This window comes from Ixodes scapularis, unplaced genomic scaffold, assembly GCF_016920785.2.
Source record: "Ixodes scapularis isolate PalLabHiFi unplaced genomic scaffold, ASM1692078v2 PGA_scaffold9__187_contigs__length_104089568, whole genome shotgun sequence".
Lineage (NCBI taxonomy): Eukaryota > Metazoa > Arthropoda > Arachnida > Ixodida > Ixodidae > Ixodes > Ixodes scapularis.
The window spans coordinates 12,648,178-12,669,960 of NW_024609884.1; the positions used below are offsets into that span (position 1 = coordinate 12,648,178).

General features: G+C 46.2%; 1 protein-coding gene across 2 annotated transcripts in view; it reads left to right on the forward strand.

The window, feature by feature from the left end:
* Window positions 1-14,078, forward strand: part of LOC8043208 (tyrosine aminotransferase) — a 53,551-nt gene extending 39,473 nt beyond the window's left edge. For both annotated transcript variants that reach the window (XM_029970880.4, XM_042287094.1), the window contains exons 5-12: window positions 51-209; window positions 3,036-3,227; window positions 3,447-3,529; window positions 7,954-8,023; window positions 9,405-9,533; window positions 9,648-9,731; window positions 9,827-9,925; window positions 13,470-14,078. In XM_029970880.4, the coding sequence (XP_029826740.4) occupies window positions 51-209; window positions 3,036-3,227; window positions 3,447-3,529; window positions 7,954-8,023; window positions 9,405-9,533; window positions 9,648-9,731; window positions 9,827-9,925; window positions 13,470-13,655 (1,002 nt within the window). In that variant the 3' untranslated portion in view covers window positions 13,656-14,078. The remainder of the gene's footprint in view (window positions 1-50; window positions 210-3,035; window positions 3,228-3,446; window positions 3,530-7,953; window positions 8,024-9,404; window positions 9,534-9,647; window positions 9,732-9,826; window positions 9,926-13,469) is intronic.
* Window positions 14,079-21,783: the final 7,705 nt, after the last annotated feature.

Here is a 21,783-nt window from a genome sequence, read left to right on the forward strand (position 1 = left end):
GAAAACGCTTTTTTGACAAACCGCGCTGTCCGCGCCGCCTTTTGTTACAGGATGTCATCTTGACCTGCGGCTGTTCGCACGCTTTGGAAATGTGCGTCACGGTTCTCGCTAACAGCGGCCAGAACATCCTGATGCCAAGGCCCGGCTTCTCCGTGTACAAGACGCACGCCGAGTCTTTAGGCATTAAAGCCAAATTTTACGACCTCCTGGTAAGTGAGCCTGTGAAGGCAAAGTGTACCATTACCTGGCAGTCATTTGGGATTGCCTTGCATTCTGCCCAGGTAAAACCAACACGGTCGATCGCTTCACTTTCAAAATAACTTTACCACTAATGCCTCCGAAGAGGCGTGAGAGATAATATTCGACATGAGGCACATAATTTATTATTTGAAGTTCACAACCCATTGTTGGGAGGTCTCAATCACAGTCATATGATAGGTCCGAGTCATCTTTGAGCACCTTTAAGACCAGCCAGAAGTCCATTTTGAAGCAGTAACAAAAAATTTTGGAGCGTAAGCATGCACTTTCTTTTCATCATCATTATAACATAGTATTATATTATACTGTGCTATGATTCGTATGCTTGCCGGTCCAACTAAAAGGCTGTGCCTTCTTCGTTAACCTACTCCTGGGCGACAACTCATTAGCATCCACTGTAGAGCAGAATGTAATTCCCCCAAGGACCCAATTAGTCGTTTAGATGTATATATACTTAAAGGTGACAGACACCAAAACGAATGTCGCGACAAGAACTACCCTCCTCGTCTAATATGTTCCACTGCCACAGCCGCTTTAACTCCATGTTCGTTGGTGGGCATTGCATGGACATGCGAGTGAAAGGTTTAGGTATGAAATTCAATAATTAAGCATTCCACCGAAAATAAATTAAAACAGGATAATTTTGAGTACCAAACTTCATGTTATGAGAAAGTTCTGAAGGTAAACTCTATTAGCAACCTTCCCTTGATCCACTGCTAAAATTAATTTTATTTTACTTAAACCATGTATTTACTGACTGAGCGAACTCCTGAAGGTCTACATAGGTGGTAAGCAAACGAAAGATATGGCATAAAATGAAACCTATAGTGGAGCTTACACCTAGCGGAGAGGATTTAGGAGAAAGTGAAGGAGAGGAGGAGAAGTCAGCGCGCGAGGATGTCAGAACACCGAGCTCTGATTGGAAGAATTAGTGGGTAGACCTAAAGTCTCTTGATGAAATTCACGCTTTCAACTACCGCCAACCATTGCTGTGGAAACGCGCAAGACACGTGCCACGAACGGGTGCTGCGCCGCCATTTGCTTCCAAGGGCAGCTCGAGACACGGGCCCCGGGCACTGGCGCATTTGACGCGATTTGCAAGACAAACGCAAGCAGATTGAGGGGCTTTAGTAAGACCTAATGCTTGCAGCCTTTGCCTCCACTGCACTCGTCGAACGCGTTAAAAAAAAGTCGGGGCACTTACGCAACCCGCAGGGTGAAACACTGCGACAGCTGAGGTGTGACGTCGGAGCCGCTAACGTGTCATTTCGAAGCAGATGGACTGAATCAGAGAACGTGCGAGCGCGCATTATAGAGTCCGTATAGGCGTTTCGTGGTAAACCGAGTAATACACCGGACGAAAATTATATGGCGTTTTGGAACCAGTGAAGGTGTAATAGGTAGAGAGCATTCCGTGAACCTGTTAAACAGTTTTATTGGACATAAACTAGGACTGCCTCGCGGTAATTGAAGAACGCTTCGAAAATCGCGCGCCCAAGTTTGAAATCCAGGGAACGACGAAACTACATGTATATGCATGAACCGTTCCCTGTCGTCGGTGTGGCTGCCTGCCTGGACGTCTTATGCAATGTTATTGGACACAGACTAACACCGCCTTGTGGTCACTGAAGAACACTTCCAAAATCGCGCTCTCAAGTTTCAAGCGTGAGCTCCACCTAATTTTACGCCCGTGGTTTCGCCGGCTTAACACCCACCTAGCCTTATTGGTTTTATCGCCCGAGAACCTTTCTGGCATAACTAGCGAATACGCTTTGTTTTTATTGTTTCCATTATCAGCAGTCTCACGTCTATGTTTCTACGTGCCCTGTGGTGTCACGTGATGATGTGCTGTCACGTGAAGTCATGGCATCACGTGACTCACGGCATCACCACACGTAATTAGGTCGCGTGGCGTCACTGTGCAACGTGACTCGACATGACAATGTCACGCCATGGTGTCAGCTGGCGCCAGGTAACAGGTGACGGGAAGCGAGGCGCGACGTCAACGAGGAATGTTTTGGTGGAGTGCCGAAAATGGCCCGCGTCGATATGAAGCGCGGTCGACGGCGCGAAACCCGCCAAGTGTCCCACTAACTGCTACCGCAGTAATATCGCAGTAAAAGCGGAACCCAGGCGTCCGGCGTTTGGCTGTTGAACGAGAGCACACGGGTTCCCTTGAAAACATTGCTGCAAGATCATAATGTTCCTAAAAAAACATACTTTTTGCACGCGTTTTAACATCCCGTTTTGAAGGAGCGCTTTTTCCATAAACACAGCTGCTCTGTGGCGAAGCGAGGTACCCAAGCTCGCGATGTTCACTCTGCGGGTGTCTCTTTTTCGTAAGAGTCGCACCCAACGGAACTCACTAACCCACCCAAACAGACCGAAACCCGAATGTGAGTATTGGGTGCTTAGGTAGGAATAAACAGTACGTTATTCGAATCAATAATCCGAAATTTCGAAAATTCGCACAGGTACGCCGTAAATATCAGACAGTGAATAGTTTGAGCTTCGTTGCCGAGAAGAAATTAACTTTTGGCGGAATGTGGCCCGGAATTCCCGAGATGTTGGTAAAGTGTAGCAGAATGTAGCAATGTCAGCGCTTTGGTGCAATTCAGTGCATCATATCACTACATTCAACAAAGACGATGATTTTGTCCATTAAATATTTATGTATGACGGAGAAAACTACGGTTCATATGCTTCCATAGAGTTCAGACACTTGGGAGTTGGCAAGTAAACCGATATGCTTTTTTTTTTTTTTTTTCTTTTTTCAGCCTGAAAGGAGCTGGGAAGTGGACTTAGCGCATCTCGAGTCCCAGATCGATTCCCAGACGATGGCCATAATCGTCAACAACCCAAGCAATCCGTGCGGGTCTGTGTACTCGAAAGAGCACCTGAAAGACATATTGGCAATAGCTGCCAGAAACTACGTTCCGATTATCGCCGATGAAATCTACGAGCACTTCGTAAGTAGCTGGGTTATTCACGCCGTGCGGTAGTTAGTACTGGTGACCGTAGGAACAAAAACACTATGGCAGAGAGAAAATTTTGTGTTTTGTTCGCACTTCCTGTCTGGTCAGACTATGCAATTCGGTATATCCCATATGTACGCCTAGAAAGAAAACGCTGTGATCGAATTGTGAGGTTTTAGAGCAACCCCTGGATCTTTTTTTATTTAAACTCAGGTATTTCCTGGACAAGAGTACCACCCAATGGCTTCTCTATCTGAAGATGTTCCTATCCTGTCTTGCAGCGGTCTCACAAAAAGGTAGGAAAATTAATTTGTTACCTCAATTTATCGCACCCAGTATGATGTGACGAACCCCACAAATATATAACAACGACAAAAAAAAAAAAAAGCATAACGAATAGACAAGGGTAAAAAAGCCAAGGCTGCTTCGTGTTGTCTAAAGTCGGTGGGAGGTTACGAAATCAGTAAACTCTCCGCCTCCATCGCGAGTTCGTTACCTTCCGCCGGGCTCTGGCTCCGCGTGCGCCGAAGCGATATTGGTGCTATCAAAGGCAGAGCACTGGAGGCGGAGCATTTATTGAATGCTTAACCTGTCACCGCTGTTCTTTGATTTATCACGATGTCCCTTGACTTATCATGATAGAATGATGGAACTAGGGGGAGATCGTCACCTTATGTTGTACCGCAGCGAAGGCTAGGAGCGCGAGCTCATAGCATTGGTAGCTGCCCTTAACGCACGAGAGCTTGTGCCGCCGAGATCTGCCCCATAGCAAGGAGCTCGTGCTTGTAGCCTTTCCTGCGCGGTACATCATAAGGTGAAATAAACTATAGGGGGAGATCGGTGGCCGAGTGGGTTAGCGCACACCGGCTCGGAGCACGTGGAGCGAAAGCTCGCGCTGCAGGACCCAGGAATCCTGGGTTTAATCCCCACCCCTGCCAATTTCGATCTGGATGAACATCGTACCGGTGTGCGGTCGTGTAACACTACTGCGTGGTGCACGTTAAAGACCGCACTGGCTAAATTTCTCACTTACAGCTGAGAGACAAGTAGCCCGTGAAGGTTAACTTCAGGCTGTATAAACATACAAATAGCACAATTTTTTTTTATATAGAACTAACCTGTTTGCTGTTTTCTGGCTTATTACGGTACAACTACTGACGCCACTGTAAGAAGATTGAGGGCGCAGGTGAGTATTAGGCAACATAATAAAACAGAAGACACGGAATAAAAAAAGACGCATACAACACCGTCTCGGACACTGCTAAACTGGCTAAATGTTTTATTCACATCAGCCTCCCTATATTCGCAAGTTTCAGCGATTGTGGTATTGCGGTGTGAGAATCGCGCTCCCTAACTCCTGGATGACCGGCTTCAGATTGAAGGTGCTTACTTACGCAATTCCTGACGTGGAAGTATGAGGTAAGACTCTTATACTGCTCGTATTTAACAAAATTAGATTTACTCACGCGTCGCAGACCCAACCTCGTACTGCTGCTCTATGACGATCATCCAGATGACAGTCATTTTCATAGGGACTGGTGCGCCCCCATAGGCCGTGAAAGTTTCAAATAGCCGACAACCCTCAGTCACCGCGAAAGACATGTGGTCACTATGTCTTATCCGTCCCCCCGAAGGGAGAACGAAGCCAACCTTCTGCATGGATGGATGCTAACGGCTGTATCCTTTATGACGGGCGGCAGCTTGCGCCACCTAGTCTAGAAATTAAAAACCAAAAATATGATTCCTCCCTTCGCCCTTCTAAACCAATTTGCTTGACTATCACCAGGCGGTGTGGGATATCACCAGGATAACCGTTGAAAAACCAGGCAAAAAAAAAAAAAACCATCGCCCCCGCCTTTTTCCCCGACGAGGGTGTCGCCAATTTTCCTCTGGTCAAACCTAGTCGGGTTGTCGCATCACCGTGTCCACTGGGAGACAAGGTTGAGATTTTGGGCCGGAGCCACGCGGGAGGGAGTACCAATGTTCCCTTGTCCCGCCTGTCCCCAGCTTTGTTTATTAGTTGTAAGTCATTCAATTCTCCCTCGATAATTTCCACCAGTCTTCCAATCTCCTTTTTGTTAGTAAAATGCACTTATCATACTTACATTCTCGTCTGCAAACCCCAGCGCTCCGTCTAAATCCGTCGCCCCCTCCGGGAGAGCGGGAGCAAGCCCTGTGCACCTCAAGACCATATGTTTCTATTGTCTCGTCTTCCCTTTGACATACGGCACACCGCGTATCCATTTCTTCATACTTTGTCCTATATGTCCTAATCCTCAATGCTCCTGTTCTTGCCTCAAATAACAACGGGCTCCCCCTTGAATTACTATACCAATGTTCCTTCCCTATTTCCTGTTTTTGTCTCCTGTACATTTAAAACGGATTTTCTCTGCATTCCTTCCTCTCACATTTTTCTCTCTGCTTCTTTTACTTTCTTTCCCACAAAGGCAGTCCACTCTGCCACAGCACTTGACTGTTGGGATTTGAATTTCAATTTTCGGGTTCGGTTTGTCCATTTAGTGTACAGACTTTTCATACATAGATGCTTATATATCTTTTTCGCCCATTGTGCATTCTCAATTGTATCTAGCCTTTGTTCAAATTTCAACTTAGTGATCGCCTCTATAGCCTCGCAAGATGCCCAGCCCATGTCTCCCTGCCCTCCTTCATTTGGTGTATTCCCATGCGCCCCCAATGCCAGTCTGCCCCCACGCTCCTCTACCTCTAAACTCGACTGAACATCAGATTAAAAAACAACCCCGGCACCATTTCTATATTCCCCTAACAACTTCATGTCTATTGTAATTCTATAGTGCCATATGCTTCAAAATTGCTGCATTTCTTTTTCCTTTCCTTAATTATTTTCTTCCAGCCTACAGGGTCAACCTCTCCGACAAAAGACACACTTAAACTTCAACAATACTTCCACTCCAACGAAACACCTACTCCCACCCTACGGGGTCAAACTCTCCAACAAAAGACAGGACAAGTTCTCCAGCTACGCAATGACGAATTGTGGAAAACCAAAGCCCAACCAAACCAAACCAAAGCCCAACCAACCAACCAAACCTAGCCACATCGTCAACTTTCACCCCACAGGTCAAAATCTCTAACAAAAGACACGACAACAAAGTAAAAAAAAAAACAAAAAAAACTTACAGTTGCAAAAAACGTTTGTACTCGTTTGTCCAACACCACGGAGGGAACATTGACACAATTTTCTGCGGATGTGACTCTAATCGTTTCCTTAACTACGCGTTTAAACGGGTAGTTAAGGAAACTCTTTGCTAGCAGTCACTGTTGAGGTACGCTCGGGAAAACAATTGTTGCACCCTTCCCGGTGCTTCATTATTTGCGAGTTTGTCGCCTTTGACAACACCGCCCTTTTGTCTTCTGATACTCTCTCGTTGACACAACGGCCAGTCTGCCCAGGTATGAACAACCACAAGCCAAGGCAATGTCATAAACGACACTTTTTTTTTTTTTTTTGCGATCCGCGGTTGGATTTTTTGTGCTTTTTCCCAGATTCCTTATTTGCTTCCGAGTAAGGTGCCAAACAGCTGAGCCCAAAGTCCTTTCTGAAAACAACTATGACGTTGTACCTCGCTGCCAAGCCCTTCAAATTGTGAGAAACGGCATGAAAAAACGGTAAGCTGCGAGCCTTCTTTTCTTCCCTCATACCCAGGCTAACAAAGAGTTTCCTCATTACACTCACCAGAACCTCCGTGCGATAACCCGATCGAACTAACCGACAAAACTTATACAAAAACGCGTCACGTTAGAAATGTCCGTAGGACTTATCCAGGGCATTTCGAAGGAGGGACGACCACCACACCTCTTTCACCTTCTTCGGGTGACAGCTTAGGCCCAGTAAGACCGGTTTTGACGTGCCTTTCCCGTAGCGCCAGCACAGCCCTACTTTTGAAAAAAAGAAAAAAGAAGAGAACCTTTAAAACCAGAAAGGGAAGAGAACTGCTCGCAGCCTTCTCATAAGTAAAAGAAAGTTTTGGAGCTTGGCATTTTATAAAAGCCACCCACCCATCGACATTTACCCCCGTGGAATACACAAATGAAAAGGACATCAACACACCTTATAATCGCGCACCCAGTCGACATTGACTGCGATTTCGCATGAACCTCTCGATCTAAACCTTTTTGGCAACTTTTTTTTTCTTGTTGGAGATGTTGATCTGTGGGGTGAAAGTGGACGATGTGGGTTTGGGGGTTTGGTTGGACTTTGGTTTCCCAGAATTCGTAATTGCGTAGTTTGAGAACTTGTCTTTTGCTGGAGAGTATGACCCCGTAGGGTGGAAGTGGGTCCTATGTTGGAGTGCAAGTACTGTTGAAGTGTGCTGAAGTTTAAGTGTGTCTTATGTTAGATTGGTTGACCCTGTAGGGTGGAGGTGGGTGCAGAGAGTTGGGTTCGTTCTCCCTTCAGGGAACAGATGAGCCAGACTGTGACCACGTGTCTTTCGCGGTGACTGAGGGTTGCCGGCTATATAGGGAGGCTGATGTGAATAAAACTTTTAGCTGTGTCCAAGACGGTGTTGTGTACTACCTTTTTGTTTCCGTGTCTCCGGTTTTATTATGTTGCCTACTGACGCCACACGAACAACCAGCCGAGAAGTCTGTGGGCCGTCACTGGCAGATGCGCACACATGGCCGAACTAAAGTCGAAATCCGGCACATAAAACAGAACAAAAACTATCTTCCGGTGCAGGTTTCTAGTCCCAGGCTGGAGAACAGGGTGGATCATCGTGCACGACCGACAAGATGTCTTTGCACAAGGGGTGAGTCTGATTGCCTTTATTTGGTCGCATCTCTCCCGAGCCGTGTTGTTACAGGTGCCATGCTAGTGCGTCCAACTTTCTGAGTTGCCACCGCGAGTTGGTGAGTTACTCACCGATCTCTGCCCCTTACCACTTACCAACGAAAAGACCTGGCGCAGTCCTTCGGCCCCGTCCTCAATGTCAACCCAGACGCTCACCTCACGCTTTTGACGGGCAGTAAGTGGTAAATCCAAAGACGCAGAGTGGAAAATGGGCACTAAAATTTTAACCATAGGCACGAGTGAAGCCAAATCCTACAGGCAGGAGCTTGTTGCTTGCGGTTATGGCGAACAGAGCATATAACCTCGTACAGCAAGGCTGACTGACCTAAGTTTTAAATTATATTGCGCTTGCAACGTTGGGTCTAAAAAAAATAAAAAACAAGAAAACTGAGATTGGACGTTGGTGAAAGGGCCAAAACTAGGAATTAAGGTATGTAATTGATCCTATGATATGCTGGGAACATGAGGCGGGGTCAAAGGCTGCACATGATAAAGCAGACGAATAAAAATAGTCGCGACGTTTTCTGCTTTCTTGAAGACATTGTTTTGGTCGTAGTTCCCTCTTCCATGTGGAGCTACTGAGAGTATCAATAAAGACGAAATTGTGAGCATGTGTAAAACCGACATCATGATGGGAAATTGAGTATTCAACATAAAACAGTTGCTACTGAAAATTTGTGGGTACAAGTAATAAAAGCAACAGAGACCGACGATGTGCCGAGTAAACAAGCTATCTGTAAACAAAAAGATATGCCAAGCAAAGCAAATGAAAAACACAATTTTGCCGCGCGATCGGACCACGCGTGCGCACGATTGCTTACCAAGGTCAGCACTCGTCGGAGCGCGTGATCTATAACCACTCGCGTCATTAAGTAGCCGAGCCATTTGTCAAGATACCCTCGAAATTACTCATGTCCAAGCGGAACAATTACGACGCAGTTGTCGCAGCCAGACAGAACCATTTCCGCGTGGCGCCGGTTATTACGGTAGCGAGAAATGTAATCGATGCGATTATAAGCCTGGCTATTTTCTGGCGTAAACATTCTCGGTGGTACGAGCGCCCTAACAGCTTGCAGCCTATTTCTTTGAGACCTAATAGAGTCCAGCTTTAAATGCTTGGAAAGTACATTGCCCAGACCAGTTACGACAGCGGTCAGGGACGTGCTTCGTTATAGGGAACAAAAAAAAAAAAAAAAATACACGGCAGCTACAGAAACGATCTGCGACAGCTGCAGATTGAAAGTAAAGCAACGGCCCGTAAACGGGGGGAAAGGGGGGCGGGGGGGCATCGTTACCAGTCTGGCAAGTTTACTCATAATGCCCTTTAATAATCTGTGCAGGTGAAACGAGGACTTCAGTCTCTGAGTCAGAAGATCATGGGAGGCAATTCTCTAATCCAAGGGGCATTGCCTTCCATATTGAAGAACACCCCACAGAAATTTTTCGACGACATTGTTTCAGTAGTCAAGGTAAGCCGTCCGACGCTTTTGCTGCGCCAAAATAATGCATTTTGGTAGAATGGCGAAGTATTTGATTCGAGGGCAAGCTTCGAATACTCCTTTTTGTTTGTTTGTTTGTTTTAGAACAACGCGGAAACAGCGTACGAAGCCATATCCAACATTCCGGGTATGAAACCGGTCATGCCCCAGGGTGCAATGTACATGATGGTAGGTGTCAGCCGAACTACGTTGCTTGTAGCGTAAGTAACGCCGCGTTTAATTGGCGTTCAAGGAGTGTGTGTTGCAACGGCTTTCCTCTCCAGGTGGGCATCGCCATAGACAAGTTCCCAGATTACGACAACGATGGCGAGTTCGTCAAAGCCCTGTTCTCGGAGGAGTCGGTCTTCTGCATGCCAGGAAGGGTACGCCGAGGCTTTCTTGGGTGTCTTTAGAGCCGGGAATGCATGCTGCCGGGTCTCAAAAATCCAGCAAAAAGAAAACACGACAAACAGAGAGAAAAGGCAATCGGCTTCGGGGTCATTTTATTGCATAAGTTGTGCCGAAAGCTGTTGCTCGCTGTGGCGGCGCCACGCCGTCTTCATCTGATAGGACACGCACTCTAGACTGGCTGTAGACAGCCGGAGGCAGACAGCTTCTCTATCTCTTCAGCTCAAATAACACGCTGGGCAGGCCACTCTTTGGCGCCGCAGAGAAAAACAAGGGGCGTGTTGGCTGTGCGAGACGAAGCGAATAAACGGGCAACCTCGGAACCTGCAGAAAAGCCAAAGCGAAATAAAATCCGATGGCAGAGCAACTGAAGACGTGTACGGAACAGATAAAGAAAAACGGCTGACGTCATACCAGTGTATAAACAGGAGTTTCCCTCTCTTTGGCACATGGCAAGGAGTGTGACGTAAAATTAATTTACTCGAGAGCTGTTCTATTGGGCTCTTAGTGCCGACCGGATCCAGCCAAGGATATTAAGAAACTCGAGTCAACCCAGAAGAAAGCAGTACGTTTCATTTTTAGCCACTATGACAACGAATTCTCACCCACCTCTATCTAACCTTACCACATTTGACCTGAGCCCCCTTTCTGCGCGTCGCCGCTCCGAATGTGTGAAGTTCCTATACTCCTTAATTAGCTCAACTCGTTTCACCTCATTAACTTCATATCTAAACTTTTCCAATGCGTCATCTACAAGGAACATCACGGCTTAAAATTTTCACCCTTTCTTTGCACGTACAGACATGTTCAAATACAGCTTCTTTACTCGAACAATTGAAATATGGAACTGATTACCCCGAAATATTCGACTGCTATCGCCTGATGAATTTGTGTGTGCCGTTGACAGAGGTTGGTGTTTATGTTTATGTTCTGTGACTTCCTTTATCTTTGTACGATTGCACTTGTCTCATAGTCCCCACCCTGTAATAGGCCCAACGGGGCTGGAGTATGTATAAATAAATAAATAAATAAATAAATAAATAAATATGAGAAAGGAGGAAGAGAAAGTGACAATTTTTGTTGCTAAGTAGTTCTTGCCACATTTCATTTTCGTTGCAACACGAGACGAACGGTCGTCCACGCGTTATTAAAAGGGAAGTTTGATAACTAAAATAGCAATAAAGCACATAACGACATTATGATTTTTTTTTCGTCTGCGCAGGAAAACGCTTGCGTGTCATATTGGCCTTGCTGGGTGTAAGACAAAAGTGGTCTAAAATGAAAGTGGCCCCAAGTAACTTTGTATTGTACCGTTTTTGGTGAATGGCTGCTGGTTTAATTAAAAAAAAACTTTCAATGCACATTGTAATGTCTTAAAGGGAAGCTGAAACACTTCTTTCAAAAAACGAGATAGAGGTTGATCCTACCTTAGTTTTATCTCATGAATCTGAATATCACGTTTGTTCTGCTCGAAGAGGTAACTAAACGCGAGAAAACACAAAAAACCTCCGACCAGTCGTTACATCGTAAGAGGATCTTTTGGCCGCCAAGCGCGTGTCGCTCATGTCGGCAGCGCGTGCAATTGCAAGCTTGCCAGGTATAGACCATTGCAAGCATGGCGCTCCGACTGGTGCCCCATGAGTGCAAGCAGGTGCAGCTTGCACGTGACTTTGGCAAACTTGAAATTGCACTGGCTTGTCCGGACGAGCAGAGACATGGCGGTGGCAAGTGGCCTTGTTTGCAATCGTCTATATTCCCCCGCACTGACACCAGTCGTGATGCCCTTTCTCGACCTTTATGAAAATAGCAAGAGTGCGCGTGCATAGTTTTGGTAGGCGCTGATGATGCGCGAACGCGGAGATTCCGAAAAATCCTTTTATGACGTCACGCTCCGGGAAAAAAAAAAGGGGGGGGGAGGGGGGGCTTCAGCGGTACTTTTAAGATTATTTTGTGCAACCTCCATGCGCAAAACTAAAAAAAAAAATATATATATTCACAGGGTTTCTTCTTTTATCCCTAAGACGACTTAAAGGGATACTCCACCGATTTTTTGAGCTACCTCAACTAACTATATTTTCTGACTCCCCGGCCTTTAGCCTTTCCGGTGTGCTATTTAGCATCGCGAAATTCATAATAGGTATTGTGAAATCGGCAAATGAAAATGGTGCAAAAACCAATATTCAAATATTCGCGCACTTTTCAGTGCCGTGACGTCAGTGGCAGGCAGGCTTGCCAGTCGAGCAAGTCGTCTAAAAATTGAATATGCCAATCATTTGTTCCGCGCTGGAGCGCGGATACGGGAGCGAGCTTCCAAAGCACTCATTTGACACCAAGAAACTGCTTCAAATCCGTTGGGAACAACTTCTGTAGTCCAAAAAGTTAACCCCTGCCTTCCACTGACGTCACTTTTTCATTGTTGCCAATAGAGACTTTCAGTTTGAAAAACATGGTGAAGACCAAAACTGTAAATTCAATAACTTCGCGAAAAAACAATATTTTGACCTAATATTTGGGATACTATTTTAGCAATGTTTGTTGGTTAGTTTAGCAAAATTTCAAGCAAATCGGAGACAATGAAAAAAACGGTGGAGTATCCCTTTAAAGACGAAAGCCCAAGCGCCGATCCCGGTGATAGCGAACCTCCGAAGAGAGCGCACTTTCTGACGACGCAATTTTGGCAATCTCACGGCATGTCGCACGCCCGCTCTTCACCACTGCCCGAGCGAGAGCGCCCTCCTCTCCCGCTGGGTTTGCGCCGCGCGCGAGCCTCCGCCGATTCGGGCACAAGTAACGCCATCTCGTGGTCCAGTGGCGAACCGTAGGTTTTGATACCTTTCGTGTCGCCGACGTGTTTTCGTACTTTTCGTGTCGTCGACGTGTTTTTGGACAAGGACTTTGAAGGTCGACTGAACGATGAGACATTTAAGACTTTCGCCTTAATAATCTCAATGTTCGAGATCCTGGAGGCCAAATAAAGACGATTTAAGTGTTCCCTCAAATACAAAACCGCTTCAGCTTCCCTTTAATACACCATGAACGACTTTATTTTCGCGGGCTCAATATTTCGTGGGCAAGAAATTTCGCGAATCGGGGTAGTACGCAATGCATTTATTAGCACCGGAAAATGTATACGCGGGACCTATTTTTTGCGATAATATTCAATTCGCGAAAATTGGGTTCTCTCGCATATTAATTACATCGTTTACAGTATTTGGAAATGAGCGCGGAGTGCTCCTCCATCTCTATATTTGGGCTCAGACAGATTCACGACTGCCGGAGCCCAAACGATGCGGCAAAATGCAACGGGGACAATTTTGTTCGGGTTCGCCCTTGGGACCCGTTTGACAGGGGCCATTTTTCCCGCACCCGGCTTCGCGACATCAGGAGTAGGGTGATATATCGAATATTCTAATACAGCTCAAGCCACTTACTACAGTACACAGGCACAGAATGACGCTTCGCTCCGGGATTGCCGTCCAAAGCCGTCTGACAATCGCCGGTACCTTTCTTTCATTACAGTGCTTCCATTACCCGAACTACTTTCGGATTGTGCTCACCGTACCACAAGACATGCTACTCGAGGCCACCGAGCGACTGGCTGCGTTCTGCAAGGCACACTATATGGACGAAAACAAGCTCATCTCACAGAGCGAGAGCAGCATTGTCATCGGCGGAACACCCATCCCTATGGAGGCCAGGGGATAATGTACAAATAAGACTTGCAAGCTTCGAAGCAATTTTGTATTGACGATCTGGTTACCGGAAGGTATTGCCACCACAAGGATTTCAGGGTCAACAGGGACTACTACACTAAGCAAGGCGTTTGAAAGCGATTTCTCGGTCAGGGTTGATGATTTACTCCTCCTCCCTGTAGAATGAAACTTTGTGCAACAGGACATCGAGGTGAAATACGCAGGTGTGGTGGAAACGTTGATCAGAGTTGAGACCCGATGCTTTTCATGTCGTGGCGCACTAAATCCGCTGGTGAGACCCCATTCATCCCTTTGTGCAATATCATATGTCAACCTTGTTTCCCCAGTACAAAAACACAAAATGTTCCTCGATTGTGTACACTGGACAATGTATAATATAATGTTTTCAGAAATAAAAGAATATCGTTGCCCCGACTGATCATTGTGGTAATTTTAACATATATACATCGTACCGAATGCGTGCAAGACAAATATCTGCTCATCAGGGTTGTGAAGTACCTAAGTACAAGCAACTGCCAGTTGGTACCTATACGCTTGTTGAAGGTTACGAAAAGCAGGAAGCTCCTCTCGTGAAGCGCTCCACCCCTTCCACTTAGCAGAGCGAACGCCGGTGGGGAGGCGAGTCCTTCCTTGCCTCGTCTAGCCTCCTCTACGGCGTTCCCTCTCCTAAGTGGGAGGGGTTGAGGGCTTCGCGTGAGGTGCTTGTCCTACTTTTCTTAACCTTTCTTGTGTCTAAAGGCCCGTTCACACACGTGCAACCAAGTAGGACCGACTGAGGCAAGACCGGTTTTTAAGCCTCTTGCGACGACGTAAGGCGGGATACAACGCTGCGGAGCAGGTCCTAAGCCGTCGCAGGCTTAAAAACCGGTCTTGTCTCAGCCGGTCCCACTCGGTTGCAAGTGTGTGGACGGGCCTTAACGTACAAACCTAGGTAAGTTTTGTTTTGCAACTGTACCTGTATCTTAGGTACAATTTCCACTAATTTGTGAGTACAAGTTACTTTACTCCGCGTATATTTTTCGTAAAATTCCCCAGAACGCACTACCCGAGAGATTGCCCATCCCGTTTTTCTGGCCAAATATTCATTAGGATAAACATTCCGAAACATCGCCCACCCCCTAATTCACGCAATGTCCGACGGGACTCCCTCCAGCTGCCTCGTTCCAAGTCAAAAGAAAACAAAACCATAATTTTATGGGGTTGCAAACTCGACAGATTATAGGGATTTATTTCTAATCCGGCATGCATTCAATCGGTTTAGCACAATTAAGTGTAACTTATTATTTTTACAAAAGCAACGTAATAAATGCGATAAAATACGCGAAACAAAGAACTGTTATAAACGAGCTGCCAAGATTTCTTATTTGTAGTGTTATACGTTAGTACATCGTGTTTAAAGGGATACTACAACGAAATTTCGGCGCTCAATTTTTGGTCTACAGTTTTTTTTTTTTAGCTGCACCAAATTTTCAAAAAAAGAAGAGCTGCGTTAGGGCACTTTTAGTTATGCTATTAGCATACCCGACCTGGCGCCCACTAGCAACCAAGTATTTTGTGCAACTAGGCGACTAATTAACGGAGATCTCTTATGGCGAATTCCACTCGTCCTTTTGGAGCGAGCCTATTTCACTGGGCGATCGGGACCGAGACCGACGTGTTTCACTGGTCGTTTTGGATTAGTTTCCGCTCCAGATCTCGATCTGGATCCGAGAAAAGTCGCTCCCACGATTTCGGCGGATTCAACCGGAAGTCAGCCGGGCCAGCCCTCGGCGCACACACGTGACTTCCTTTCTCGTGGGGCATCTCACCTGATCTCGCCTATCTCGCCTCAGAAGAAGAAACACGTCGCGGGCTGGGCTCCTAGATTGTCTCGACATCAGAAGAATTCGTAATGGTCGCTTGCTTAGCCCTTGGCTCGACAGCCGGTTCGTTTTCCAGGAAGGAGAAGAGAAGGTTTTTGTCGCGCTACGGGCATTCCGGCAATCTTTGCTAGAAGCGCCTGAGCCATTCCTGCCGCTCGTGCGTCGAACACGTGTTAGCGCCGCGATTGCGAAAACGTCTTCGAAACGACCGCGGAAACGGGATTTCCGGGCAGTTGAATGACGGGAAGGCATCCGCCGATCCCGGAGCAGTGGTCATGATCCGTAGGCGGCGCGACCCCGTTCGGATCGTGTGCTCCAGTCCGGATCTGGTCAACTGATCCCGGCGCGCTCCAAAACGCCCAGTGGAATTCACCATTAATTAACTTTTTAATTATTGTTTTTAGAGGGCCTATTGCATTTACGAAATTGAAGCCCAACATTAATATGCTCCAACCCCACAGCGAAGTAAAGGCACAAACAATTTCTGCACGTGTTTCTGGCTAAATTATTTCCTTCCCGCAGGCTCTTTCAAACCGAAACTGACCAGAGCAAGAGCGTCAATGACGTCGATATCTTCGCCTTCGCTTGGCGTCACAGCAGTGACGTCACCTGTGATGCAGGCACTGCCGTCAGCGCTTTTGCAATACGTTGCTCTCTTCTTAGTGTTTTGCTTACCGCGGCAGGTGTAATTTAGGCGTCTGCGGTCGGCGTCAACTGTGCTGTGTCAAATCCCTCTCTTGACCTGCGGGCGACGCGACGCTTTTGTTGGTACGATAAATGCTGTTGCATGCATTACCAACGGCCGGCAACGTTAGACGAACTTCCTGCGTTTTATTTGGGAAAAATATTTTTTCAATGCTGGAGACTTCTGCTACCTATTATTTGCCACCGATGCTTTATCTCTAAGTTCTTGCTTTTTAATGCATTAAACTAGCCAGGTTTCTTTTCAAGAACAAAGTAATCATGCTTGTGTAATATCACTCGTTGGTCCCTCTGACAGTTAAACTATTGCAGTGTGTAACAAAATAATCTTTCTTTGTTCTATGTTTTATGGGCTTTTAATAAATGAGGAAGGAGCCTTGCAACGGCGTCCTGGCTCACGTTACGGTAGTCATGTGCTGTGTGCGGCACAGAGTGAACACGGCATCGGCGCTTTTTCGAGTGTAGCTCAAACAGGGCACTGTTGAGAACCAAGTTTTACTGCCTCACTTAGGGCCCCAAATAATACTGAAAGAATAAACAGAGGGACGGACAGAACAACGCATCTTTCGTGCCTCTGTCCGTCCAGCTGTTTATTCCATTGTCCGTCCCTCTGCTTATTATTTCAGTATTATTTAGTTTACCAACAGGCTGACGTCTAACTTAGAGCCCCAAATTATCACTTTTCACAGCACCAGTATTTTCTTCGGAAACCTTTTAGTTCGTCGAGAAAAGCAGGCAAATATATGGCTTAGCGTATTTTGGCGCTTAAAAAAAAAAGAGAAGAAAGCTTGGCAGCCAAAGTGATTTGGGCATGTCATAAGCCACCCAGCGTTTGCCGCCGCATGGCCACTTTATGAAGTTGGAAACAGTTGGGTTCAAAGCAAGTGCTCGAATTGGAGTCCATCTACAGAAACGCACATCATCAGTCGGCTCCGCATGGAACACAACACGCGCTCGAGCATTTCAGGCTGAACTGCGGCACAGGCGGCGACGATTCTTTGCTTCAGGTTGTCCACGCTGGTGGGTTCCGTGGCGTAGACTTCATTCTTCACATAATCCCAAAGAAAAAAATCTAACGGGCTCAAATATGGTGATCGTGCCGGCCACCGAACTGGACCACTGCGTCCAATCCACTGCTCTGGAAAAGTTCGGTGTAGAAATCGAACAGCACGCGAAGAAGAATGCGTTGGAGTGCCGTCCAGTTGAAACCAAGTCTCCTTCAGCACGCTGAGAGGCAGGCCCGCAATAAACGCTTCCACGACTCCCTCGAGGATTCTCTCCATGTATAGTTTTCCGTTCAGTGTGCCGTCAAAGAAATATGGGCCAATGATTTTATCATCAAATATTCCACACCATACGTTAATAGACCATCTCACTTGATGTTTGTGCTGACGGAGCCAACGAGGATTTACGCTTGCCCAGTAATGGGCATTGTTGAGGTTCACCGTTGAATTTCTGCAGCATTGAGCCTCATCACTCCAAATAATTTTTTTCAAGAATCCAGGATCCCGGTCCATTTCAATCAGGGCCCAATCGCAAAAGTCCATCCAGTCGTCGTTGGAAGTCACTGCCATGTAGCTCTTGGTGCAGGCTAACGTAAAACGGATGCACGCGATGCTTCACAAGCACTTTCCACACTCTAGAGATCGCTGTCCCAGAAGGCCTCGCAATTTCGCGCACGCTTGCTTCAGGCTTAGCTGTTACGTACGCGAGAACGTCAGTCTCGAATTCGCGGCTAACGACATATTTTTTCTGTCTTCGCCCACTCACCACCGTGCCACTTGACGCAAACTTGTTGAAAAAGCGTATGAAGGAAGTGTGGGCAGGAACGAAGCGACCTGGGTGCTGAGCGGCATAAAGTTGCGCAGCATGACGAGCATTCTTTTGCATAGTTAAATATGCAATCACCATGTCTGTATTTTCTTCAACCGAAAGCCTTGTCGCAATGAGCGACGCCATTCAGATGGGTTTCCTGCCACAGTCAGAGAAAGAAAGGCACAGCACTATGAATCGGATAGCGCCTGTGTTATTTATAGCCTTCGTCCTTCCAAAGATATGGGTGCAAACCTGTGTCTTTTACAACAGAGGAGCAAGTGACGCAGCATTCGTCGCTTTGTAGCACCATTGGCACAAGTCTTCAGAGCAGCTTCTATCATATCAACGAAAGGAAACGGTAGCGTCACGATGCCCGCTGGGACAGCGTGATTGGGGAGTGGTAGATCGTTTTTCTCCCCCGCCACGGTATCCCCGAAGGAAACCCCGCAGCTGCGCTTGCGCGCCCCCAGCCTTGTGTGCATAGTTCAAGGTCTTGTGGCGGATTACGGAGCGCTACCCGGGTGCTTAGCGGGCTGCGGAAACGCTCTACTACTATTCCCTATTTACTCCCGCCGCAGTAAGCAAAACACTAAGGAGAGAGCAACGTAATGCAATAGCGCTGACGGCAGTGCCTGCATCACAGGTGACGTCACTGCTGTGATGCTAAGCGAGGACGAAAATATCGACGCCATTGACGCTCTTGTTCTGGTCAGTTTCGGTTTGAAAGAGCATGCGCGAATGAAATAATTTAGCCAGAAACGCGCGCAGAAAATTTTTTGTGCCTTCATTTCGCTGTGGGGTTGGAGCATATTAAGGTTGGGCTTCAATTTCGTAAATGCAATAGGCCCTCTAAAAACAATAATTAAAAAGGTAATAAAGAGATCTCCGTTAATTAGCCGCCTAGTCGCCAAAAATACTTTGTTCCTAGTGGGCGCCAGGTCGGGTATGCTAGTGGCATAACTAAAAGTGCCCTAACGGAGCTCTTCTTTTTTTAGAAAATTTGGTGCAGCTAAAAAAAACAAAAACACCCTGTATATGTGTTCAAAGGAGCAGTATCATATAGAACATACCAATATCTTGTTAAAAAAGTCACGAAAAGGAATTTTAAAACGAATTAAACGATTAGCAAAGAGCACCTGGTGGATGTCGCTAACACCTCGCTTGTAATGCCCGTCTAGTAGCCTTGACAGCTAGTGATGGTGAGTGTCTCGCCTCCGGCCACGACGAGAGAAGAGGGGAAGGAGGAACTCCCCTCTTCCCGAGAATGCCTTTAGTGTGTCGCAGGAGTCGCTATTGTCCCCCTACAAGATTATAGAAGATTAACCCGACACTCAAAATTCGCACAAAAGCAGCCGCTTCGGTGGCTGGAACGACTAGGCCATCCTCTCGACATCAGCCTCGGCGTAGCTATGCTCGTCCCGAGACGACCTACGTCACGATTGCGTTGGATGTCACGAGGTCTCCACTGGGCCTTCTGTGAGCACTTGCCAGAGTGGGCCGTTTATAACGAAAAAGACAGCCACCAGGCTCAAAATACAAACGTGCGATTGTCACTTACGGGTATTGTGGATCATATTCAACCTATTTTTGAACACGACAGGAATATTTCAAATTTCGTTGAAGTATCCCTTCAAATGAGATAGTAAATTTAGAAAATTGCGTTAGTCATCTTAAGATACACGCCGTCCGGTAATCAATGTTCACATGTGCTGGCGATCGGCGCCATCCTTGCTGCCAACTCTCATTTCCACCGTCGCGTACGGCAGTGGGAATGAGGCCCCGTCACCTGAAAAAGTGTACTCGCTCAAAACGTCCGAGTCGTTCCGCTTGTGTGTTTTCTTGAAATTAAAAGACTGCCCTTAGCCGGGACCAGAGGCACTTTGCATCAGTTGCTCTATAGATATTCACATCGTGGGCTTTCCGGGTGGTCTCTTCTAGTTGGGGTGGTGAGATGGAGGAGAGCGAATATATCTGATCTGGTTAGGAAGTGGCGGAAAAAAGATCGCAACAGCCGTTTGGAATTCTACAAGCAGTGTTTGTTTGTACCTCGATCAGTGCTTCTTCTGCACCGCTACCGTGTTCAGCGGGTTTGACAAAGGAATGTTGCCGCAACATTGCTTTCCAAATTTTCAAGAGAAGCTTCGTGTTTTATGAAAGATTGTGCGCACACAGTAGAAAACGATTCGATTGACGAGTGGATTGAAGTGGCACATCTACGAAGCTGATTGTAAGGTATGACTTATTATTGACTTTACACTTGCGCGATTTTTATTGCTGTCGTCCTATTTTGCCCCACCAAAGAAATCTGAAATTGGAATTGACCGATTGTAAACTCGCACCATGATTAGATATACCCGAGATCTAGACGCATGCTGCTGCATTCGTGTAATCTTATACTGGTTGAGCATATTTTAAAATTCTTTATGGATCATCAGCAGGTATCCGCTAACTTTACTGTCTTAAATTATGATATTGTTCAGGGAGCTATTCATAGTAAAAATTCAAATATGTAGAACCAAACATGTTATACTGATTATTCAGAAAATGTTAATTTCTCAAAAATCAGATTCACTACCATGAACCACACAATGTCTTACGAAAAATCTATGCTAATTTAAAGGACTATTAGGGAACATTCTTTTTTGATGTTTTCTAATATTTTTTTGTAAAGGAACGACAAAGTAACGGCGTTACTTTAGTGAAGTAAGTGTAACTGTAACAAGTTATACTTTCATTTTTGTAACTGTAGCAGGGTTACTTTTCTCGCCCGGGTAACTGCAACCGTAACACTGTTAGACTTTAGCAGTAACGTGCCCATGACTGGTGCTGGCTGTCTTGGAACGCTACAGCGTGCGCAAACAACAGGGGGCCCTTCTTTAGCTATCATCACCATCGTTTGTGATGTCACCGGTAGGAGAGACAGGGACTGACCTCGCAGATCTTGGATCTTTCAGCTAGTCAGCTTGCTTCACGCACTGTTTGGGTAACGCGCGGCAAAGCCTGTTTCACGCGTTGTGTTTATTTGGCGAAGCGATATTTGTAGTAGGACATTCTACCAAAGCTTAAAACTGTGGCAAGCATAGTTGTACTAACAAACACTTTTTGCCCTGAGGTGTCGAAGTGCTCGGCTGGTGGCATGCTGCTCTTTACCCCAGTACAAAAAGTTGGATGACGAAAACAGAATATACAGCACTTTACCCCCCACTACAACATCTACCACAACGAATAGGGTGCATTTTTGTTTTTATTCAGACAAAATAAAAATGAAAAAGCAATGTATCATCAAATGAAAAACAGGAAAGCGAAATTCGATAACCTCTCGCGTGCTTAGTAAAAACTTCAATGAAAGCAACTCCGTGTGTCCTGTTCCGTGCTTTGCGAGTGCTGGTCTCTTATTAGTACCAAGTTGATTCCTTTTTGAAGTTTATAAACCAATAAACAAACATTTCATCAAAATAACTGGCAGGAAGAAGCGGTGGCTGGCTTCTTGAGTCGTTTCAATCAAATCCCTCCGTATTCACCCGGTCGACGCGAAACATGCAAGACCCCCTAGCGATCGAAGTCTTAATTCTAGTAAGTTGGTAATATGTCAGCTTCCCAAAAAATGAGGTATGAGCACACCTGCTACGAATTACTACCGTTTATATATTTAGTTTTGCGGGCCCAAATGTGCATAATGCGTGATGCGCTTCTCAGCCGCGCGATTTTTAATTTGTAGACAATTCTTAGTAAAAATTAGAT